This window comes from Pelmatolapia mariae, linkage group LG16_19, assembly GCF_036321145.2.
Source record: "Pelmatolapia mariae isolate MD_Pm_ZW linkage group LG16_19, Pm_UMD_F_2, whole genome shotgun sequence".
NCBI lineage: Eukaryota > Metazoa > Chordata > Actinopteri > Cichliformes > Cichlidae > Pelmatolapia > Pelmatolapia mariae.
Window position 1 is genome coordinate 17,607,811 of NC_086241.1, and position 24,690 is coordinate 17,632,500.

At 38.9% G+C, this 24,690-nt stretch overlaps 2 protein-coding genes across 8 annotated transcripts in view; one reads left to right on the forward strand and one right to left on the reverse strand.

The window, feature by feature from the left end:
- hs6st3b (heparan sulfate 6-O-sulfotransferase 3b) overlaps positions 1 to 2,009 on the reverse strand; it is an 81,864-nt gene extending 79,855 nt beyond the window's left edge. Inside the window, exon 1 of the mRNA XM_063498244.1 lies at positions 889 to 2,009. Within this exon, the coding sequence (XP_063354314.1) occupies positions 889 to 1,436 (548 nt within the window). The 5' untranslated portion in view covers positions 1,437 to 2,009. The remainder of the gene's footprint in view (positions 1 to 888) is intronic.
- Positions 2,010 to 3,235: 1,226 nt separating this feature from the next.
- uggt2 (UDP-glucose glycoprotein glucosyltransferase 2) overlaps positions 3,236 to 24,690 on the forward strand; it is a 43,132-nt gene continuing 21,677 nt past the window's right edge. For 4 of the 7 annotated variants that reach the window (XM_063497952.1, XM_063497954.1, XM_063497955.1 and 1 more), the window contains exons 1-26: positions 3,236 to 3,336; positions 3,754 to 3,898; positions 5,437 to 5,519; positions 5,619 to 5,749; positions 6,380 to 6,492; positions 6,618 to 6,795; positions 9,872 to 9,968; positions 10,047 to 10,119; positions 10,281 to 10,381; positions 11,897 to 11,996; positions 12,451 to 12,511; positions 12,810 to 12,901; positions 13,562 to 13,712; positions 14,743 to 14,862; positions 15,259 to 15,344; positions 15,474 to 15,609; positions 15,869 to 16,000; positions 16,092 to 16,256; positions 16,743 to 16,866; positions 16,945 to 17,043; positions 18,272 to 18,366; positions 18,904 to 19,113; positions 21,457 to 21,588; positions 23,322 to 23,452; positions 23,790 to 23,885; positions 24,090 to 24,192. In XM_063497952.1, the coding sequence (XP_063354022.1) occupies positions 3,774 to 3,898; positions 5,437 to 5,519; positions 5,619 to 5,749; positions 6,380 to 6,492; positions 6,618 to 6,795; positions 9,872 to 9,968; positions 10,047 to 10,119; positions 10,281 to 10,381; positions 11,897 to 11,996; positions 12,451 to 12,511; positions 12,810 to 12,901; positions 13,562 to 13,712; positions 14,743 to 14,862; positions 15,259 to 15,344; positions 15,474 to 15,609; positions 15,869 to 16,000; positions 16,092 to 16,256; positions 16,743 to 16,866; positions 16,945 to 17,043; positions 18,272 to 18,366; positions 18,904 to 19,113; positions 21,457 to 21,588; positions 23,322 to 23,452; positions 23,790 to 23,885; positions 24,090 to 24,192 (2,934 nt within the window). In that variant the 5' untranslated portion in view covers positions 3,236 to 3,336; positions 3,754 to 3,773. Of the gene's footprint in view, positions 3,337 to 3,753; positions 3,899 to 5,436; positions 5,520 to 5,618; positions 5,750 to 6,379; positions 6,493 to 6,617; positions 6,796 to 7,169; positions 7,202 to 9,871; positions 9,969 to 10,046; positions 10,120 to 10,280; positions 10,382 to 11,896; positions 11,997 to 12,450; positions 12,512 to 12,809; positions 12,902 to 13,561; positions 13,713 to 14,742; positions 14,863 to 15,258; positions 15,345 to 15,473; positions 15,610 to 15,868; positions 16,001 to 16,091; positions 16,257 to 16,742; positions 16,867 to 16,944; positions 17,044 to 18,271; positions 18,367 to 18,903; positions 19,114 to 21,456; positions 21,589 to 23,321; positions 23,453 to 23,789; positions 23,886 to 24,089; positions 24,193 to 24,690 lie in introns of those variants that run through there. The other 3 variants (XM_063497953.1, XM_063497959.1, XM_063497957.1) reach the window with 2 other exon arrangements.

The window sequence follows — 24,690 nt, forward strand, 5'->3', positions numbered from 1 at the left end:
TAATTACCACACAACACGCTGATGGATAATGGGTTTTGAATTAAGCAGGTCTTCTCCGCATTTCCTGTGAGGTAACATCACAGAACCAACCAAACAAACAAACATCCTGGAAAAATTTGAACTCAGTCATGAAGTAAAGATGGCTTCAAATGAGAAGACTTCATGTGGTACAGGAGTGGCGCACTGCTTTTGCGTGCCAACAACAACAACAAAGAAAAAAAAAACACCTCAGAGGGACTCATCAACGCAAGACATAAAGGCCAAGGGTGCACAGAGAATTGTGAGTAGCTCCTGATGTAGGAGTTGCACTCGAGCATGAGCTTTTTAACAACTTTATCAACACCTCAAGGATAAAAGTTGGGCAAAGAGTGATTCAGAGTATGTGGCTTTTATAGAATTCTCTGAGGAGGTTCAGGAGGTTGTATCACTGGAGATTTATTTGAATTATATTAGTAGTTATATTAGTAGTTATTTGGATAGGTGTTAAGCACAATTAACTGTTAACTGTTTGCAGGAGATTTATATTTTAGAGGTTTAAAAACAGTATATGAATGTTGTTACAGTGAGCTACAGAAGCTATCTCCAGTCTCACTTCTTACAGGGGATGCATAAAAAGTTCATGTACACTATACTGTACCTAATGTGACAACTGTATAAGCCCTCCAGGGAAATAGCAATGAGTAGACCTACCCATCCCATCCTGTGCCCATTCCATCCCCGCTTACTTCTCCACTCAAGAGAGGCAGTGCATTTTCCTTAAAGGCAAAACTTACATTTTGAATTCATTAAGGGTTTTATGGTCACATGGTTTAATTGGGCATTATTGTTTTGCATCCCCCAGGGTTGTGGGGACTGGGTGCATTTCTGTAAGAGACTCTCACGCGTTACCTTTTATTCCTCCGGGCCTCCTTCTTATCCATAATGACAGGGACACAGTTCGTAAGCTCGGTCCAGTCTGCATGCAGTCCGCAGCTCCAGCCCGTAGAGAACCGGGAGAAGAGCCAGGACTCTTCTTTCCCCGGTCGGTGGCACGTGCATTTCTTCTGCCCTGGCTTGCAGTCGCACGGCTGCTCCAAGCGAATATTCCTCACCAAGTGCCTCCCGAAAGTCGTCCCCCCGGTCTTCTGGATGTGCAAAAACACTATCACGTCGTCCCCTTTGATGTTGAACTCCACGTGTCTGTCAAGGTCTCTTTCAGTGAAGTTGAATTTCGACGATAGTTTCGGAGGGCTGTCATCCTCCAGGTCTTGATCTCTGTAGAAATCATCGCTGTCCTGATAAGGGGTTGAAAGTAGACTCACCCCTCTAAATTTCTCCTCAGTCTTAAAGTGGCATGAATTACTGCCAGCGGGACATATGTACTGATAACCTATCATAACAAAAAGGACAGCTAAAATAGGAACTAAAATGAGCTTACTGGATCTATCATCCATCATATCAAGATAGTGTCTTCATTCCGTTACTGTGAATAATAAGGAGCACCCGTGGACACTTCGGAGATCAATGTTCCTCCATGCCTGAGACAGATTAAAGATGCCTATATTTTAAATGCAACACGTTGATCAGATAACACTCTCCAAAGACACTCAGACAAAATGAGAAGTCCACCTTAAGGACTCTAAAATACTGCACGCCGTCTGCACTGCGTTGGAAGTCCTGTCCGTATTCAAGAGTCATGGCAATTAAATCTCTGCCTATCCAACTTCTGAAGCCGGTGTGGAGCTGCATCCAAGCCGACGACTCCCATGCCTCGGTATCAAGTTGAAAACGAAGCAGTCGGAGGAGAGAGTTTTTAGTTTGACTCCCTCTTTCTTTCTAGTGCTGGTCCCATGCAGTGTAAATCACAGTGTGGTTCAGTGCATCTTCATACTTATTTCTGCAGAAATGTCGCACGGCTTCTTGTTGGGCTGCATGAATCCTCCGGCAGGGTACGGCATCCTTTACGGGTTGAGACAGAACTGACTGTACTGAAGCAGTGCGTTTGAGAGGATGCTGCTGCATCCGAGCCGACAAATAGGCGTTACGCTCTCGTCGCGGTTGGGCTGGGAAAGCTCCTCATCCCATCCCGTCCATCCCGTCCATCCCATAATCTTGTTTAACACAGTGCGAAGCCAGAAGCCCACACGGATATTGAACGGAGACAATACTGAGATTTATTCACATTTAAATACAAAGACCTTCCAACCTATCTATCTATCTATCTATCTATCTATCTATCTATCTATCTATCTATCTATCTATCTATCTATCTATCTATCTATCTATCTATCATTTCCTTTGCGCACCCTGTTATTCTCCCATTATCTGCAGCTCAGTCATGTAACCCTATTATTTTTGTGTCACTATATTGGCTAACTGCCCTTATAGTGACGTTTTGATGGCTATTAAATTTAGAACGGCTTAACGAAATTGAGTTTAAAGGAATAGTCTGCTTCCCCACACAATAGTCTGCACATTTTGGACATAATACTTTACCGGTCATGTGAAGACAAGACAAGCATGTGAAAACAACAATGTCTCTCTGCGGGCAACAATGTCTCTCTGTGGGTACATTTGCAAAGTAGGGTCACACAAAAACAAAAAAACAAAAAACTAAAACTAAAAAAACCAGCCCCCCCCCCCAAACAAAAAAAAAACAAAAACAAAACATACATAACAATCTTTACTGATCTTTAGGGAAATCTAATAAAAACTAAAAAAGGAATGAATGGATAACTGATATAGCTTTAAAGTAGTTCAAATAATCTATAACATTATTATTATAATGATTATTATTATTATCACTATCATTATGAAGGCTACAAAAACTAAGTTATTCTAAACGTAATGTAACAACTTCGGTTAATTTTTGGATTCACTGTTTTGGATTTTTCCTTTCCACAGCCTACAGGAAGTGTCTGGAGATTCACACTGGAGATTCAACAAATACACACGCGCGCGCGCGCGCACACACACACACACACGCTCGCGCATCACTCACTACTAGTGTTGCTACAACATGCTCTAGTGTTTGAGCTTCAGCGTCTGTCTCTTTAGCTGTCTGCCAATGTGCCAGAATAATTTGCCACATTATCATCTAATTTAATTTAATTATACAACGACCTTTCTCGCCTGGTCTGTATAAACAATATAAAAAACGGTGTTTGAAAATAATTAAAGGCCACGTTTTGTTTTCCGGTTTCCGGTTCTTTCGGGAAGGAATAACGGTCCGCGCGAGACACCTCGACACCCCGCAACCCCGGTAACAGGCTAGCCGTACAGGCTGTTAGCTGCCCAAAATATCCAGCTGAATGAAGCCCTTTGCTTTGTATGGAAGCCACTAGCATCACTGACTGGGTGAGCTCTATGTTATTGGCAACACTGTAGCTAAATAATAGTTTGTCCACTGTTACGTGTTTGTGGCAACCCATGCTCGTGGTCTCCGTTAGTTAAATCACGCTGCTGGGATGTTTTAGTTCATGTCACGGCAGCTGACTTGTAGTCTGCAGCTAAGTTAACTTCACTCCTTTGCCTGACCCTTATGAGGAGACGTTATTTTATTATTACTCTCCTTGGCTAACGAGCACCTCTCATGTTTCTAGCATCTCCCATAATCTTGCGAGCTGTTTTATTTTCTTCCGACGAGTATGTGTGCGTGTGTGTGTGTTGGCTTTGAGGTTGAGATAATAACTCGGAGTAACTACGTGGCACTCATTGGCACCTCTCAAAAGCTGAACTGACGGCGTACCTTTTTGCTCTCTACCACTGCTATAGGTTCATGTTCCATCGCGACAATGAGGAGCGTTATTGTGCTGTCGCTACTGCTGCTGAACATAAATCACGTAATATCAGCCCCCAAAGGCGTCACTGCCAGTCTTAAAGCCAAGTGGAGCATGACGCCTTTCCTCCTGGAGACGAGGTACAGTACTTTTCTTGGAAATGCATATGTGCAATAAAACGGGGCACAGCCAGGTTAAAGCCCCTCCTCCTAAATGCACTATTTTTATCTTTTATTAATCTGCGGTTTGTATTTTAATCTTTAAATGTCCTAAACAGAAAATAAAATCTCATTACACTTCCCAGAGACAGGTCAGGACCAGAGACTCGAAATATAGAATGATTTCTATTTTTGCACTGCGTTCACCTGAAAGCAAACTGAAATTATTTATTTAGTATTAAAGTAGTTACTGATTGCTATTAATTAATGCATTTATTTATTTATCCACTACTAATTCTTTCACTTCTTACATCAACTCAACACTGATGTTTTCGTAACCAAAACCTTCACCAAAACTTTCCTTGCAGACTGATGGATAATAGCACTAATTTTGGTGATTCAGCCAACCTTGGGCTGAAAGTTCCACGAATATTACTAGGAAACTCTATTCTCCCTTTCCTACTTCTTTTTTTTTTGTTTTTGTTTTGTTTAAAATCACTGCAATTAAGGATTTATAATAGTATATTGTATTACCAGATAAAGGTCACAGCCTCAATGTTCTCCACGGTAACTGTGCTCATGGTCGTAAATACATTGTAGTTTACCATCATTTAGCTTTTTTGAAAGACTTTCTTGTGTTACATTGTAGCTAAACTAAAACAGAATATCATTTGTGGAAAAATGAATCTCGTTATATTGGCAGCCATCATCCAGAATGATTAATCCCATCACAGACCTAACAATTTGAAAAGTGCATTCTGCAGCCTATTTACAATAGACTTTAAGTAATAGACAGAAGTTATTTCACTGTGTTTATCACAGTAGAAAACAGTGCTGGAACATTTAGAAAACCTTAATTCTCACATTTATATTATTATTTGTTATTCAGCACAGAACCGTTTATCTTTTAAATTAAATCACAAGTGTCACCAAGCAAGGCCGCTTTCATGGGGACCAAATATAAACATCACTTTGTTTATGTTATGAGTTGCCTTATTATAATTTCTGAAGGACACTTGTGTAAAAAATCACCACAAAAACGTTCTACTTTATTACTCTTGGAAGGTTATTCAGATTTTTATACTGGTTATTTATTGAGTTAATGTAATTTTACTGCCTTTAACTTTTTGAAGTCACCTTAAAATACAACTTCGCTCTATCCCTATTGGTGTACTTCTGGTAAAGTTGATACGCTTAAAGCTGGAATGTCTGTCTTCTCTGTTGCATTCTTCTTTGTGGCCTCTCCTGTTTCAAAATAGTCTGTGACGATTTTATCATCAGTGTTAGTTATGCCAATCTCTTTGGTAACCTCGTAGAAATGTTCGTATATAATTGGTTTGTGTGTTTAAATAGTCGTAGTAAAAAACTTGATCCTTTATCTTGTTTAATGATGTATGATGAGTTACAGTGGATATGTGCACAGTTACTTCCAGAAATTAATGATTTTGGTGGTCTGTAGTTTTAACTGCTGAGGAGTAAAATAATGTTTGCTTATTATACTTATGTATTTTCATGTGCAGCGAATTTATTGGAGAAGATGGGAATGAGAAATTCTGGCAGTTTGTCGACACTGTAAAAGAACTTACTGTATACAAGCATGGAGGTATGTCTATTTTTACATTAAACTATTACTTTTATTTGAAGAGGTGTAACTCATTGAACTGAGTTTTGAGTTTTTGTCCCACCACTGTTTATTCTACAGAGTCGGTGCGCTCGTACTACAACTTGATCATTAAGAAAGCCGGACAGTTCCTCACAGATCTTCAAGTTAATCTTCTCAAATTTGCTCTTGCCCTGCGCTCCTATTCACCAGCTGTTCATGCATCCCAGCAGGTATGTTCTGATCAAAGTGTTATAAAGTAATATTTTCAACTCAGTTCAGTTTAATTTATACAGATCCAATTTAAAACACCAGTCATTTCAAGGCACTTTGTAAATCCAGGCAATCCTGTATAGGCAAGCACCTAGCAGTGTTGCGGAGGAAGAACTGTTTTTAACAGGGAGAGACCCCACCCTGGGAGAGCCAAGCTCACGGCGTGGCAGCCCTCTACTGGGGGGGGGTCACAGAAAGTATGATGAACAACAAACAAAACAACACAAAAATGAAAAGAAAAAGTAGAAGAACATTCTCTGTATGAATTTCAGAAGTTGGAAATAAGGGGGTTTAAAAACAGAGGAGACTGGAAAAGACAAGCTCAGTGCATCATAAGATATCTCCCAGCAACCTGAAACTGTAGCAGCATAACTAAGGGCTCAACTGATCCAGCCCTAACTAAACACTTTTATCAAAATGAAACTTTTATGCCTAACCTTAAAAGTAGAGAAGTGGTCGTGTTATAATCACATGTATTTTAAAACCAATAATTCAGGTGGGGACCAAACCAGCAAACCCTGGCTTTAGTAAGGTTATGTTGTAGCCATTACTTTACCAAACATTATTTTTCTCCCTTCTGTTCCTAACAGATAGCCAAAGATGAGCCTCCGCCTGAGGCTTGCCCAGCCTTTGTCTCCATCCATGGGCAACACAGCTGCAGCACCAAGGACATCAAGAAGCTCCTTAAGGCAGCTGCAGGCAGGTAACATGGAAGTTTGAATTTATTTATTTGAAACTTTTTAAAATTGTGTTTTTAATATTTGATGCTTTCACCTATCAATGTTTAGCTCTGGGATATCTTTAACCACATTTTCCAAATGTTCACAGGCCAAAACCATATTTATACAAGAACGATCACACATATCCAGGGGTCAATAAAACAGATGTGCCAGTTGTGATCTTGTATGCGGAGATTGGAACAAAGAAGTTCACCTCTTTTCACAAGGCGCTGTCAGAGAAAGCTGAAAAGGGCACACTTACATATGTGCTGCGTCATTTTGTAGCGGTGAGTAGAAATATACCCTCCTCCCCCACTGCTTTGCCTTAACTCTCAGTGAATAACTTACATTCCACTTATTAATTATTATTAATATATATATAAATATTTTTGTAGACGTAGTTAATTGTAGAGAATAAAAAAAATTCTAAATGAACTTTTAAATTATTTGATGAACTAGTGTTATCAGAGCAGCAGTGACGAATAAATTGTGACTTTTGTTCTCTGCTGTTTTGATAGAATTCATTGTAACAGACTTCTTTTGTTTAATTATTGTATTTAAAAAATAAGTAAATTAGATTCATTTCCAACAGTGAAATTAAAATGAAACATTGATGCCATCTTTGTCTATGTTTTTTTTTCTCATGAGCACTGATTACTGTTAATCAGTGATACAACAGGAAACTTCTCTTTAGTAAATCTCTTTTACATAAACTGTGTTTGAACAGCGCTGCTATCGCTCAAATCGTTCATCCTGCTCACTTAGAATTAGCATCAAAGACAGCATAAAAAAATAGAAGTAGCCCCAGCAGCCACTGAATAGTTTTGAATTGTGTGTTTTGAAGTTTGTTTTAGCTGCTGCTATGTGGGTTTTTTGGATCCAGAAGCTAACTTATTCAGGTGAAAGGTTAAGGTGCTAAGTTGTCAGCCAATGCTTGATAGTTTGGTAGGCAAGCTGGATCCCGTGCTGGCAAACTGTGTGGGTGCAATACACAGATACACACATTAGTGTGGCAGGTAACAGACTAGTACAATAATAGAATTTCACTTTCAAAAACTGAAGCACAAACCTCTTGGATGGTCTGTACCACACAGCAAGCAATTAACATAAGCCTGAGAATTCATTATACACAATCTCCACACACAGTAAAAAAAGTCTAATAACTGGAAGTACTGGAGGTGAGCCCTAAAGACACCCATCAGCTCCAGCTGCTTATGTCTAGACACACTCCTATCTCTAGCATCTAGGTGGATGAGTTATAAAAAATCTCCTTCATCAGAGTTTTTATAAAGTGGGAAGGTATCCATAGAGCCATAAACCATTTTGTTTTTATCAGACTGTAAATTCATCCATCTATCCATGCTACTCCACTTATGCAGTTCAGGGTCTTGGAAGGGCTGGAGCCTATTCAAGCTATCATGGAGTGAAAGGCAGTGAACACCCTGGCTAACACAGAGAAACAGACAACTATTCACTCACATTCACAACTACAGCCAATTTAGAACTGCCATTATTAACCTGACACATGCATGTCATTGGACTGCGGGTGGAAGTTGGAGTACCCACACAAGTATGGGGAGAAACTCCACTCAGAAAGGCCCGTAGTCAGTTACTGGATTCAAAGCCAGGACGTTGTTGCTGTGAGGTAAAAGTGATAACTACTGCAACACCTAAATAAGCTTTTTAATGCTATAAAGTTGGAAATTATAACATGGGAATGTATGGGGATTCACTTGTTGTTGTTCACGTAAATCCTGTTTTCCATCTGAGCTTAGAAAAAAGATGCTAAATTGTTCAACATCAGTGTCATTTGTCAAAGCGTATTTATTTGGTGAACATGTTGGAGGGCTACTTCATTAGGTGATAAGTCATACAGGAAAGATACCTGACTCAAAATAAAATGAACACTAGCTTCAAATCTTCTGTGATGTGTTAGCAGTTGTTCCATTAGTAGCATTTGATTAGCTTTTTAAAAAAATTAAAGCTAGAGTGCCGACTGCATGTTTGTTGTTTGTCGCTGCTGTTTTGTCTATCCTTCTTTTTAAATTAACTCTGTCACAGAGGTTATGTTTTCACTGAAGTTTGACTCCTAGCAGGATTATGCAACCCCCCCCCCCCCCCCCCCCAAAAAAAAACAAGCCAAATTTCATGATGAAAGATGGCCAGAAAAGCACCAATTACATTCTGGTGCAGAGCCACATCACTCTCTTCAAAATGGTGAGACAGGGCATTGGCAGTGTTTGTGTTTACTGATCAGTTTACTTCAAGAATCTGCCCCCTCCCCACCCCAAAGAAATACTAACATCAGATAACATTACAGACAGTGTTACTGAATACAAGATGCTTCTTTTAAACTACAGGTCAAACGAATAAATCTATTGCATCTACTGTAATCTACTTTGTTAAGAACACTTGCTCGTCAGGGGCCATACTGGCTGAAATAACACTAAATAACACTTTACTGTAAACAGTCTTTTTATCCATTAGTTATATTTTCTGTCATGAAAAAAAATGTTGTTCCTCATAGTTTTTCCTGACACTGCTGAACAACACGTATGACTGACCAATGTTCAGGGGAAGAATTAACAGATTTCTAAAAACTAACTGACAAACAGATGCCTTTGAAAGTAGGAAATGTGCTTTTCTTGAAGAAAAGCGGTGTGTAGGTGTGGAAGTTTCCTCGTTACGCTTGTGAAAGATTGAAGCAGTGTCTGGGTGACACAGGTGTCAAGGCTGAATGTCAGTGTATCTGCTGCTGTACGTGTCAGTTTGTGTGCTTTTTGTTCCCACAGATAAACTGTTTCATAGTCTATAACTTTCACTGACTGTAGTCTTGAAAAATCTATCAAAAGGCAACATGCTTTGCCACAGGTATGTGGGCACCTAGATGTGGGCTTAAAGATGTGCCATGCAAACACAGAAACTAACGTAATTAGAGAATGAAGTGTCTGCTGGAGACTTACTTTACATCGATTCTGGCTTTACCCAGGGTGATCTTTGTGCTGTCATTATCTCTCACTTCTATAGGAAGTTTATAATGTGTCAGCACTAGTCAGCGTGTCACTAGTGTCAGCGTGTTCTGTTGCGGCTAAGCCGTTGTTGCTTCGAGACATTTTCCACTTCATAACTCCAGTTATAGTTGACCAGGGAAAAAATTGAATTTATTACAAAGATGGCATCCAGTGACAGTCTCAAGCCGAAACTCACCCAGTGTGATGAATTCTACTTCAAATGTGTTTGAATGTAGTTTTATGCACATAGAGTATAGTGGGTACATATAGGCAGAAAGTATCTTCTGTATAGAGCTCTAATTCAGATTAAACTCTGCACTGTTTTACATTGCTTTGCTTTTATTTGATACAGAATCCAAAGCCTCAAAAGATGCTTTTATCTGGGTATGGTGTTGAGTTGGCTATCAAAAGCACAGAATACAAAGCTGTGGATGACACTGAAGTAAAAGGTCAGTTAGTGATTTATCCAACATTGTGTGTTGAACTCTGTTTCTCAGGCAAGTAAACACGAATCTCTTGCTTTATAGATTCAAAGACTGTTATAAATGTGGAGGATGATGATAATGATGAAGTCCAAGGATTCTTTTTTGGGACATTAAAGTAAGTAATATATTATCAGTCCTAAAGATGTTTTAATCGTTTATTTTTCTGTTGCGGTGACACAGTGGTGTCACTGTGTATTTGACACCACTTGATTGAGAGTCAAAAAGAAATCCTCACCTTGTATCGTGTCTTTCTGTTTTTCTTTTATCTCTCTTAAGGAAATCTCATCCTGAACTCCAGGAGCATCTTGTTGAGCTTCGCAAACATCTTCTTGAGAGTACCAATGACATGGCCCCTCTAAAAGTGTGGGAAATGCAAGGTATCAGTTTTTTTTCATTTCAGTACTGTTGACAACAGTTTGAGGATATTTTTAATGTCTGTCTGCATTTGCTATTATCATGCACTAAGAAAAAGCTTAGATTTATTGACACTGAAAAGAGGATCAAAGGCGAGGCCTTCACTGTGTATGTTTTATTACTGATGAAGTGCAGGTGAGGTTTAGTTTACTTTTTATTTTTTAATGTAACATGTTTTTAAACAGGAAGTAATCATACGTTGTGATAAAAAACAGTTTTTCAAGGGAGTCTTGGCCAAGAAAGCACAGCATTGCAAGGTTACAAAAATTGTAAAATCACAAAAAAGCCAACCTGTGACACATTAAAACAAGGAAAGGACTGCAGATACATGGAGTAAAATCCAGCTTTTTACTTGCACAGTTTTTTTTTAAATCAGCGTTTCAAGTTCCCCCAGGGAGAGAAAATTATTGAGCCTTAGTGTGTTTTGAAGGTTACTTCGTGACCAGGTCATAAAATCAAAGAAGGCTGTTCTACCAAGTTCTGAACAAATCTTGGGTACCCTGTAGAGCAGTGATCTACAGAAGCAATATCATAAGGAGAGAGAGGGAGTTTAACATTATTTCTGTGTAAAAATATGTACCGCTGCTAATGTCACATTAAACTTAATAAGGGCCAAGAAATCAGATTATAAAGTACTCATTGGTAGGTGGCAATTGTTTGGCTGCAATAAGTCCACAACATATGTGGAACTGTTCATGGAGTGGATGTTGTCACATTGCACTATAAACAGCAGCTACAATGAAAGCAGTGAAAATGGTGCATTTGTGAGTGGAGCTCTGCTTTGGAAACTTACAGGGTTGGTATTGTATGGGTCTGAGTGACATGAGTTTTGTCATCAGACGGTGAGCATGAGGCTCTGAGTGGATGTCCGAGTGCCTACCATTTTTATTTTGATGGTCCTGACAGTTAACTGTATTCTGTAAATGTGCAACAGCCCATGGTGCACAAACTCACTGAACAATGTGAGTTTTCACAACACTGTGCTGATCTATAAGCTGAAGACACACTCTTAAAATAAAAGCTCACTACCTTCCTGTATTTAATGCAGCTCTGCAGAGAATGAGTGCTAAAGGTGTAACCACCAAAAATATACATTGTGCTACACAGCTGCCATCGCTAAATTTAATAGGTATTCATTTGCTGCTACATTGCTGCCGTGCTCTTTCTGTTTAAATGCCCCTTAACGGTCTGCATACACTGAGAATTCAATGACTTTTCGTAACAATTTTAGCCAAATGTTACAATGAGGCTTGCAGTTCTTGAAGGATCGTCTGGAGCCTGTGGCAGAGAAGAGAATGCAGCTGTGTAGATTATTGCATCATCTGCATAGGAAATACACTTAAGTTGTGCAGGTGCCCCTTCTAGTGTTGTGTATTTAAAAGAAAATAGAGCTTGAAAAGCTAATTGCCACCTTTGACTTCACCTTTGCATTCATAGATGTATAAATGTTGATCATTTCTTTTGTTCGATCTGTGTAGATTTGAGTTTCCAGGCAGCTTCTAGAATCATGTCTGCACCAAAGTTTGATGCTTTAAAGCTCATGCGAGATCTCAGTCAGAACTTTCCAAGCAAAGCCAGGTAAGAAAATTCATCCTATTATTATTTTTTTTCTTGCTCAATGGTTAACACATTTTATGTGGTTTCACAATTCCTGACCAAGCCCTCTCTGTATGAATCTTGGCCAAACAGATGCTGTTCTTAAAGTGCACATAAAGTATTCCTTTTATAGCCCCATTTATTTGAGCATTATTACTCCTTTCTGTGACAATTTGTAACCCTGCAATGAATGTAAATAATTTGTTGTACAGGGATCTAATCAGTTTTTTTAAAAGATGTTTGCTTATTTTGGAACCGGCAGCTTGTGATAACTTCAAAAAGTGCTGAGTAAGAGTCGGGTGTTTACAGGGAATTGACTGCAAACGCACCATCTTGAGGACCCACAGGTTTTTGGAAATTAAAACTGGCACTTTACTGCCGGTTGGGGATGCGGTAAAAGCTGATGGTGACTGTACATGTTTTACTGTTCCCACAGATCACTGACAAGAGTGGCTGTAAAGCAGGAAATGAGAAAAGAAATTGAGGAGAACCAAAAGGTGCGATATCATAAGCAGTGTTCCTGCGTGATAGCGTAGTTGCTGTCTTTGATAATATCTGTTGCCATTGCACACATTCTATTTTAGAGAATCAGTTTCTAATCTCTGTGTCATATAAATTCCACAATAAATTTGACATTTTATTTTTGCTTTTCTCCTACTCTTTTTGCGCTTAAGCCTTACTTATTTCTGTAGTCTCAGTGCACATCTTTTCATGTGAAAAGATCAGACATTAATGTTAGACTCAGTCATTTAGGGCTTTTGGGATTCAACTAACACTTTGAGCTTGTTCTTTCAGCACCTCAGTGAGACCATTGGTGTTCACCCAGGAGACGGTGAGCTCTTCATCAACGGGCTGCACATTGATCTGGACATTCACAATCCCTTCAGGTAGGAACACAGCACGAAGGTACAGTCATATGCCTGTGCTCTCCCCTGGAAGCACCAGACCTAGGGTGATCTTTGTGCAATAAGATCATGACTTGCTGTAGTAATTTTAAGTTTTCAATATGTATTAAATCCTGATATTTGATGTGGTTTGAATTGTCATTTTCCACAATATGGATACATGAATGCCAGCTTCACCTTTTTTTCCTCTTGGACAAAATAACCCGTCCTTCTCACTCACAAAGGGTGCTGTCTTCTTCTTTTAGCTGGTCGTCTCATTGGCTCTGGCTGAATTACTTTTTTAATGGTGTTAGCAAGATAAAAGTCCAGGGCTTCTCTGACTTATATTTTGTGGACAAAGAAAACATTTTCCATCATGGTATATTGAATATCACTTTCAATACCACAGATATAATATATGATTATATCAATGAATGGATATCTGGTTTAATGTATCTGGGTGGGGCTATATTTTTCATGTTTTTCCTGATAGAAATATTGCATAATAACTACCAGTTGTAGTGAATGTCACTTGTTATAAACAAAATAATATGTTTTAAAGTAAGGACACAATAAATTGCATTAATAAAAGACACTGGTGCAATGCATATATACTGACACACAGATAGTATCAAAGACTAACACATCATTTTGCACTTTCAGCATTTTGGACATACTTAAGTCAGAGGCCAAGGTCTTAGAGGGTCTACATAATCTAGGCATAAAAGGAGAACATCAAGATAAGCTGCTGAGATTACCTGTGAATGCTGTGGATGACAGTTATGCCTTAGATATCAGACACCCAGCTATAATGGTAAGTCATGTCTAAAAGGACTGTATTCCCAGATCAACACACGTGTTCTTGTTTAGGGATCCTAAAGTAAGAAATTAGTAGAGCAGTCATCGGCCTATTGCAACAATCTTGAGCTATCTAGGAACCTCATTTATTTGGAAGTTATTAAGTTGGAAGTTAGCCAAGAAATGTTATCAAATTAAAAACTTGCAAGTTTTCATTTGATGCCTCTGGCAATTTTATTACATTAAGTACCATAAAAATGTCAGAAATATATGACAATATTAAGCCTGTCCACCCTCAACCAAAATATTTGTCAACTTGCATTTCCCCTGCAGAGACTAAGAGTATGGAGTGCATCTTTTATGAAAGAGGGTGACAGGAAAAATAGAGAGAGTGTGTAATAGCTATACTGATAGTCCGCTGGTGAGGCAGAGACTTGTACTGTGAAGAGGCTTCATAGTTACACAGAGAAAGACCAGTATTATTGCCAGATGGATCATTATGCATCTGATTCTGGTTGGTTATTTAAAAAAAAAAAAAAGCATCTACAGGGTCCAATAGTTTTCTCTGATGGAAGAACTTAAGAACAGTAATATATGTAATTTTATATACATCAAAACTAGCCAGCTTCACTGGCATTCTACTTGCTTTATTTGCATGTATGTAATTCCTCTGCTGAGGAGGACGTGTTGCATGATTGGTGCCATTTGTTTGTTTTTCAACAAGATTACACAAAACTACCAAGCTGAATTTCAAACATGGGAAAAGGAGTAACCCAATAAATTTCACAATTGTGAGTGAAGCTAAACCCCAAATTTCAAGTGTATATAGCTATAAAATCCCACGTCCCTAAATGAAATGTCTCTAAATTCTTACGTATGACAACCAGAGAGGAAGTCTGAACTGTTCATGCATGAAATATTTAATCTCTGTTATTTTTCATATTTTGGCTGCACCTTTGGGATAGATAATATATTTCTTACTGTTATTATTAACTAGTGAATATTTTCTCACTAACTCCTCTGCACCCTGTACCTGTACATTTTAGTGGATAAATGACATTGAGAATGACCTAATGTACCGAAGCTGGCCAACTGGTGTACAGGAGCTCCTCAGAGCCACCTTTCCCGGAGTTATCCGGCAGATCAGACGCAATTTCTTTAACCTGGTGAGTTTATCAGAGCAACTGAAGTACCAAGTGAGAGACGAGCCAGTAAATTCACAAATGAGTACATGGTTTGAGTACTAGTCAGCTGGACTTCCTATTTGTTTACACTGCATTAATGAAATAAAGAAAAAACAGTGGTATGGGTAATAAAGGAAATGGAGCTGAGACAGGTCTTTATTATACATTTAAATTGTACATTTCTTAGGATTTATCAGATAAAATAAAAATTTTAAATCACTGCCTCTGTTTGTCTAGTTTGCCTGGGTTCAACTTGCTGATGTGTTGGTTTTTGTTTTGTTTTTTTTCTAAAGTTTGCTTCATGTGTAAGTCAGGTTGGCACACAGTTGTTTGCAAAGCTTTACGACCAGGGGTTGATAACGATACCTCTGCTGTTAGGTGCTGTTCTTAGATCCACTGCAGGAAGAAAGTGGTGAGCTCATGAAGCTAGCAGAGCTTTTCTACAAGCATAAGATCCCCCTGAGGTAGATGCTGCAATTTTTCACACCTCCACAGCTGTTTATATGGTCCGCTCTTGGCATTCATAATCTTTACCAGGTAGTGATTCTTATTTCACCTGCAAATTGAATACTTGTTTTGTCCCGTTTCTACAGAATTGGATTTGTGTTTGTTGTCAACACCAAAGATGAGATTGATGGCTTCTCAGATGCAGGGGTTGGATTTTACCGACTGCTGAATTACATTGCAGACGAGTATGATTTACCCCAGGCTCTGATGTCTGTGGTCTCAGTAAGTATATCGCATATATAAATCTCTGTTGTTTTAGCAAGTGTTTCTTGCCAGCTCATATCTCTGCGTGCCTAGGAAATCAGTTGCATAATTTTTTACTTGTGTTATCCTACAGTTTGAGACATTGTTGAAATAGATGAGTCAGTGGTATTTTTCCTCAGCTATCTGCTTTTTAAAATTGCGGTGGAAAGTACTGACACTGATAGGGATCTGAAGAGAGTGATGGTCAAGTCTGAACTTTCTTGCTACTCTCTTGCAGCTGTATAGCAAAGTCGATGTAGGGGAGACGCTCTCTGCTGATACAATCACTGCTTACCTGAAGAGAAAATTCCCAAAAGCCAATTCTGAAAGGATTCTAGGAGTTGAATCAGAGTATGATGATAAAAGGAAGGTAAGATGTTTTTTTGTTAATTGAAAGTGAAAGTAATAACGTATGATTGATGAAGAGCAGCAGGTCTGATTTTAACTTTTGTTGGCTGTAGGATGGTGCGCTCTTCTACAAAAAGAGTGGCTTGGGTGCCCTGCCTTTGGCTTTATTTAATGGAGTCCCTTTGAGCCCTGATGAGATGGACCCAGAGGAGCTGGAAACAGTCATCCTTCAGCGCATAATGGACACCACTACTGCCTTTCAGAGAGCTGTCTTTATGGTATGATGCATCTGCATGAAAAGAGACTCACTCTTCATATTCAGCCTATGAAACCAATGTGTTTTTTTTTTTTTGTTGTTGTTGTAATGAAAGGTGACATTTTTACATTCATATATAGGCAGGTTTGTCCTGCATATGAAAGAAAATCTGACCAAAATTAGCAGCAATGTCATTAAAAACATCTTTTTAAGCAGTTTTCTTTGAATGGAGATTAATTTGCTGAGTGACAAAATACAGTTTTATTTTTCAAATGGGAAGAAATGAGAGGGAAATTCATAAGACTTCTGTTAAGTAAAGCGATGCATACTCATTACCTTAATTATATGTGGACCAATAATGATTCATTTCCCAAAGGCCCACTTTGAGTCAGGAAAAACCCAGACATGAGTGAACTGAAGTACTCAAGCACTGGGGAACTGCACCGGTGGCAATTTGTTCATGCTGTCAGTTATGTAACTAACACACTTTATGCCCTTCACCTTATAGGGCCAGTTATCTGAAGGCTCAGATGTGGTAGACTATCTAATGGAACAGGCCAATGTGGTTCCCAGGATGAACCCTCTTATTTTAAGCAGTGACCGAAAGTACCTTGACCTCACAGCCACTCCAGGTGCTCTATGTTCTATGCCATAAAATATGGATGCCACTGTTTACATTCCTCTTATGTTATACTTTCCTTTATATGCAGTTGCAGATGATTGGGAAGACACATATATGTTTTCTTATGTGGACACCAGAGACAAAACGGCAGTGATTGCTAAGAGAATGAAGTACTTTACAAATAGTGGTAAGAAGTCACTTCTTTTTGGTTTGCTTTCCCAGTAAACACTATTTCAGATGAAATCTCATATTTAGAAACATAATGCTGTATAAACTGGAATAACTACTGTACATTAATACAAGGTGTATCTGTAAAATTAGCATTTTTTTTATAAACAAATTGAATCCCACACTGCTTTGCTGATGTATGAAAATATGAAACTGGGTTTTATTAGGGCTGGCAGGCTGTGCCTCCAGCAAAATCATTGCTGGGGTCTTCTGACTGGCTTTTGGCCAGCAGTCTAAATGGTCATCAGAGCTGCATTTCGCTGCTCGGGCCCAGAGTCTAGCTGCAGTGTTTCAGAGGAGGCTGATTGCCATTCTCTCTCTGTGGAGTAGCTGTCGGGCCAACTGCCTGCTTTTCTGAAGGACTGGCTGACTGGCCGGGGCGGGAATATAACCATGACAGGTGGCAAGGTTCTTCTATAATATGTGACAGATGTCTTAGTCTCTCTCACCTCTGACACAAACTAAACATTCACTATAATAACTACATTTCATTCCCCTCTCAATGTCATGTGATTATCAGTGTATAGACAGAGTAAGACCTTTTATAAGACACTGTCTTTGAAAGCTGTGTAAACATTTAGGTCAACATTGAGAGATTGAGTTCTTCATAAATAAATTTGACCTCTACCAGTGAAGTGATTATACTTGCTGTGGCTAACTAATCAGCTGCACCTGCATACTATCCCATTAATGCTGCACCTCAGTACATAAAAGCGTACAAATGTGGCCAAAATGTTATGTTAACCAAACATTAGAATGAGAAACACATGGGATCTAAGTGCCTTTAGTTGGTACCAAATCTGAATATCTAAAAATGAAAAAAACAAAAAACACGCTGTTCTCCTGGGATTTAATGAAAAACAGTCCCTAGGGTGGTACAAAAACAAAACAAACAAAAAAATCTGTGACACTTCTGTGAGCAAAACAACTTGTGAAGAAGTCAGACATGGTTGAAGCTGCCACACCTTACACTCGAAAAAGAGAACAGACTGCTGCAGCTGAAGAACAGGAAAGAACAGGACACCAGAAACCAAAATAGACTGCTCTTGGCTATAACAGGGGACTTACGATTAGAAAGCTAAAGAATATGAAGTAGATTCTGAGTTTATAATGGTTTACAGTAATGGCAATGGTTCTTATTTGTATTGTACACATTATTCTATAAAGATTTTACTCTTTTACCTCAGATGAGGACGGGATGACTCCTGTAACTCTGTGGGTAATTGGGGATTTTCAGAAGGTGTCAGGACGAAAACTCTTGCTCAATGCTCTGAAACACCTGGTAAGTAAAATCAATACTGTTCTTTTCACTTCTTTAATTTATGTTATCATTTAGGATGTACACAGGACGTCTTAGAAGGCATAACAGATAAATCTAATACTCTAACTTATCCTTAAAGCAACAAAACTTGTGCACTAAAAAAAATCAAATAGAAGTGGGACAAAGGCAGAACTCTGAAATGGTTTTGGTGGTGATTATCATGGCAGGTTCATAACAAAAACTATAATTAAAATGTCATTTTCTGCTGTGTGCTCTCACAAAAAATCATCAGTGTAGATGCGTCTTAACTGAAATATGTTGTGGTGATATTCTACAGATGAATAACGTAATAAAGCAAATGTTCTTTTTGTCATTTAGAGATCATTAGTAGTAGATTAGGTTGAAAAGGTGAGATCTTTACTTTAAAGCACTATTTTCTGAGAGCTCTTCATCAGTGACATATGTGGTAGCTGGATATATGAGCATGTCTGCTATTACTGTGAATTATAGTGCCGTTATGTTTATGTGTGTGTGTGTGTGCGTGTGTGTGTGTGCAAGCAGAAGGCCAGTCCTGGAGTGCGTGTGGGGGTGATAGATAACCCCAGTGAAAAACCCTACGACGATAACACTGTGCTGTACAGGGCTATCTGGGCCTCTCTCCTCACCCAGAAGAATAAGGCTGCGGCAGAGTTTGTGCATAAACTCCTAAAAGAGGAGAGCAGCCAGCTCCTCCAGCAGGGGACCAAGATGAAAGACTTACTGATGCAGGTAAAGAGGGGATTAAAGAATGCTCTTTTCTTTTCTTTTCTTTTCTTTTCTTTTCTTTTCAGACTGCACATATTTTGTTTGGACTTTATACATATTCTTTTATATTAGAATCACTACTTTAAATCATATTGGAACCACATGATCTGACTTTTACCTTGAAGGTGGCAAACCTTGAAAGAGGAAAATCTAATATAAGAGCTTGTTTTTTTCACTCCTCCTTTTTTTTACTTTGAGTTTTTATTTGATCAAATAGGTGTTTGTTTTAATCCAACTATTTCCAAATTTAGACATAGATTAGACAATCTATGTATAGCCGCCAACAATCCACCCATCTATATATTTTGGATGCGTTATATTCATGCTGATGTTTAGTAGAGATGGGAATCACCAGACACCATGTGATATTATATTATCGCAATATTTCACCCACTATATGATATTGTGATTTTTAACATTTTCCAATATTATCAGTGCTCCAATAACGCACGTTTTAAGTTGTCACCTTTTTAACTGGAAACTATGTCCTCAAAGTTAATCTTCGTCAAATATTTATTTTATTCTGTAAGATAAAGTTATTGCAGTTATTTTTTTTGTTGCAAAATAAGATTGTCAAGCATAGGAACACTGTCATTAAAACTGGCCATAAATCTTGGCATAAGATGGAGTCAGTCGGATATCAGTCTGTGATCGACTGGGATCAAATTGGCAGTTTCATACAATCTATCTCTGATAATAAACCTGGGAATAATTGTGATAAATTGTTGAAAATTGTATATCTATATATCTTTTGCTGCCTGTTAACTATTACATATAACTATTACATTTGTGTTCAGCACCCTTCCTGTTCTATAGGAATATAACAAGAATATAACCTGAATTGAGTTGAGTCATTGACAAAGACTTATTCAGACTGATGGCAAGATGCTGGCAATCCGTGTGCATTTATAAAGTAGACAACAGTTAAAACTGTTGGAACGCTATCTATTTTAGAGACACAAAAGTTAGATTAACTTGAATCTTGTGCATGGCTACCTTATCAAAGTTTACTTGTCCAAAGAAAAAACTTCAGTTTCATACCAAGTGCATCACTTGGTAAGAAAGTTGCTTTGCTCTGATATAACTGAAAAGTATTTAATAATATATTTGATTAGGGGAAATGGTTTAATGGAGGTAAAAGGAGAAAAAGTGCACAGTCAGGGAAAATAGTGATTGATTAGCCCATTCTCTCATCTCTCTCCTGAACATCAACTCACGGAATGCATTTACAGCACGCATGATACTCCACACTCCATGGACACCCAGGCAAACAGCCTGCTCACTGTCAGTTCCACTTGAAATGTCACTGAGACCATTGAAAGACTGCTACACACTATGAATCTTTAACTAAAATGTGCTGGTGTAAACATGGTCTCCCGAAGCTGATAAATAGCCAACTGCTCACAGTTTCTGGTTATGTGATCCACATGTTTTCAGCCAAGCCTGACCATCACTGCTGCTTTAAGGCAGAACTAAAGCATTCTCCCGTCTTCATGCTGTAATGCGCAGTAACCACCCACAAAGGATTGTGCATATGCAAGCAAATTCTCAGCCACTAATCAACAAATCAGCTGATGGAGTATATTCACCATCAGTTATGCAGTAGATTGTGTAGATTTGTTTTGTTTTTTGTTTTTTTATTTAGGACCTACCATAATGAAGTTCCCCTCAGTTATACTAGCCTTTCACAATTGGGAGAGAATAGGCTGGAAATAGAGATGGGGTGATAGGTAGGATGTAGCAGTGTGACTTGAGACCCAAAGCCAAGGGATATGAGTTTATTATTGGCTGCCAGACAGACTTGCTGACTGGATTGTGCTGACATTATTGGTATTTCACCTGTTCTCCTGAGGAGAGAAATGTTGGAGAAACTAATAACCTGACTCCACAAACCCTCCACACTCCCAAACCTAATTTGTTATAGACAAAACTGGCAGGGGTTTAATTAGGAGTTTGTTATATTAATTACAAATTGATTAATCTCATTTTCACACATGTGCATTTCTTAGAGGTCTGGCAGAAATATTTTATGTTTCACAACTGCAGTGATTATGCTGATCCGAGGCATCAATGATTCTGTGAATAATTTTTTTTTGTCTCACATACATCATTTTTATGTCAATGCATCACTCTTTATTTTTTTGGACAGGCTGAAATGGGAGAAATGTCTTTCAGCTGCGTTATTGGATATTTCAGTTGACCACAAACTATGGATTACATCACATATTCTTCAGAAATGTGTTAGCCAGCCAGCGATGCAATCAATTTATCTGACATTGTAAACAAACTTTTGTTTTTCTGCTGTAGGGCATGGATATGGATGCCTTTGAGAAAAAATTCAACACCCTTGAAGTTGATTTTATCCACACTCAGCAGTTATTCTGTCAAGACGTACTGAAACTCAATCCTGGACAGCGTGCAGTGATCAGCAATGGGAGGGTGAGTGGGCTCCAGCTTATGCATAGTTAAAAACTGACAATGGATGCAGTCAATCAGATCAATGGCAGAAAATCCAGGGTTTTTCCTCGGTCCAAAAGAACCACGCCACTAATGACTGAACACATATACTTACGGCTGTGTAACCTGACTTCTGCTGTTATTTTTTGGCATATGGGTAAAGACTCATGAGTAAATGGTAAATGGTCTGTATTTATATAGCGCTTTAATAGTCCTAAGGACACCAAAGCGCTTTACATATCCAGTCATCCACCCATTCACACACACATTCACACACTGGTGATGGCAAGCTACATTGTAGCCACAGCCACCCTGGGGCGCACTGACAGAGGCGAGGCTGCCGGACACTGGCGCCACCGGGCCCTCTGACCACCACCAGTAGGCAACGGGTGAAGTGTCTTGCCCAAGGACACAACGACCGAAACTGTCCAAGCCGGGGCTCGAACCGGCAACCTTCCGATTACAAGGCGAACTCCCAACTCTTGAACCACGATCGCCCCACCACAATCTAACCCCACTTACATAAAAACTCAGTCCTGGTGATTTTTCTCTGGCCGAAAGCCAAAGCTCTTTGGTGCTCGAACATTTCATAAGCAGGAAAAGCCCTGCAGTCATGCTACACAAGGAGGAAGCAAATGTGTGCGACAGTGTCATATTTTCTGTGCATAAGCAACTTCCCAATATTCTAATCGGAAACACAATAAACTGTGTGTGTGACCACAGTCTGAACAAGTAGCCAGCCATAGTTCAACTCATTTTAACTCAAAGCTCCCTTAATGTAGTAACGCAGCTTGTACAGATTCGGAAATCCACGGGAAATTAATAAGCAGTACAAAAGTATTGTTAGAAAATCACACAAAATTAATCACATGATTAATATCTACCTCTGTTCTTTAAAAGTAACACATCCAGCTTTGAAAATGTATTAAACTGTTTTAGATGTTTAATTTCAGTATACGACTAACGTAATGAAACTATTGCCCTGTTCAAAGTTAAGTGTGACAGTAATTTGGCAACTAATGATCTAGAAGATGACAACTTCTTCTTGTAAGAAGTTTCACTGGGATAAGGTTTTTGACTTGAGACTCACCAACTATCAATTTCCTTGTGACTTGAAAAATAGTTACTTTGACAGGCAGCTGATTCTTTAGATTGCTTCTCTTGAATAGAAAACATTTTATTGCCAGTGACAAGAAGCACTGGTGGTGTTGTTTGCTACAGCAGAGAAAGATTCTCCATGCAGCTGCACTTTTAGAGGATTTTTCCCTCTAGTGTTTTCAGAGTGCTTTCTTAGCACTGTCATATCAGCATGATGTCTGTTTCTCAAAGGTCACAAGTGGCAGGCATGGCTGTGTGTGTGTGTGTGTGTGTGTGTGTGTGTGTGTGTGTGTGTGCACGCGCTCACTGTACGTGTGTACAGAGCTGATGACTGATGTCTCAGCAACAGCAATGCTGACAACCATGGATAAAGAGGCCAGTCTCTGTGATGGCAGTAACAATTAATATTATCTTACTTTGCTCTGCTGCAGTGGTAGGGCTCTTCTCCCAGAATAGAAAAACCAGGCAGCCTCACTGAATACCGTGACTTTAAGTGGATAAAACGCTGTGTCACAATCACATTACATTTAACATCCCCTGGGAAAGTTGTAAATAATACATGGCGAGATAAGAATGGGAAAAGTCGTGTTCTGACTGTGTTATTTTCCTCATGTTAGATCCTTGGTCCGTTTGAAGAGCAGGAAGAATTCACTGTTGAGGATTTCCACTTGCTGGAAAAGATTACTCTGAGCGGTTCTGCAGAGAAAGTCAAAGCCAGAGTTAAACAGATGGGAATGAAGCCAAAGCAGTATGTTTGTATTTCTTTTTGGCCTACTTGTCTCTTTTAAGTGTCTGTGATAGAAATGTGTGCATCTGTTTAAGCGTTCCCTCTGTGTCACCTTTGCATTAAGTTTGTCTAGAATTATCTGTTAGTGTGGGATTTTCTTTTTTCCTCATGTATCAAATGTTTGAAAGTATTCTGTGATGAAGAAATGTCACTTTCTCAGTTTTAAGGTACAGTAGCCTGATTAAAGCGTGACTCTGCCTGTTTAAAGCTTGATATTATATTGCGCAAGGGCTGGTTAACATCTTCACTAACACAAATGCTTTAAAAAAAATGACAAACTGAACTTTTTTCCCCTCAGTGCCAGTGACTTAGTTATGAAAGTTGATGCCCTGCTAACTGCAGCCCCCAAAGGAGAAGTCAGAAGAGATGTCCACTTTATCAAAGACACCCACAGGTGGGATTTTTTTTTTCCCCTTTGGGATCTGTAGTCTCATTGGAAGGTATTCATGCTCCTTTTTTTGTAATGGGCCTGAAAATTGCAATGCCATCATTTCGAGGAGTGCCGAACTGCAAGTCTTTTGATTTGCAGTTCTGCTGATTAAGGATTGTATGATGTTGTTTGTTGAATTCGCTCTGGTGTGCTTTTTTTGTTCCTCAGCGTGCTTCATCTCTCTCCACGTGAGAACGAGGTGTTCTATGATGTTGTGGCAATCGTTGACCCCCTCACAAGAGAAGCACAGAAGATTTCCTCCCTTCTGACTGTAAGCTGTAGTGCATTTTTATATTTTTCCCCATTATTCTTCATCATTTTCTAATATAGGAAGAACTTATAAAATCACCCCTAAAATCACTTTCACTGTAAGGAAGGGTAGAAAGACATGCAGATTGCTGAGGTAAAAAAACAATATGATAGACTGCGTCATTTTCAGGATCATACTGGGATCCATTTTAGTCTTTATATTCTTTTATAGACTTTATTCTAAATAAAATAATTAATGTCAATAAAAAATAAATTGGAAAAAAATGACAAAGAAAATGTGTATGTGGCATATACATTAATAGTGTCAAAGCTCATTTGTTGTTTGGCCAGAAAGTTTTCACAACATCCATCCAGCCATCCATTCTGTTCCGCTTATCCTTGTCAGGGTTGCTGGAGCTGGAACCCTATGGTAGCTGGAGTCCCAGCTATTCAGCTACCATAGGGTGAGAGGGAGGGTACAGTCTGCCAGTCTGTCGCGGGGCTAACACATAAACACAGA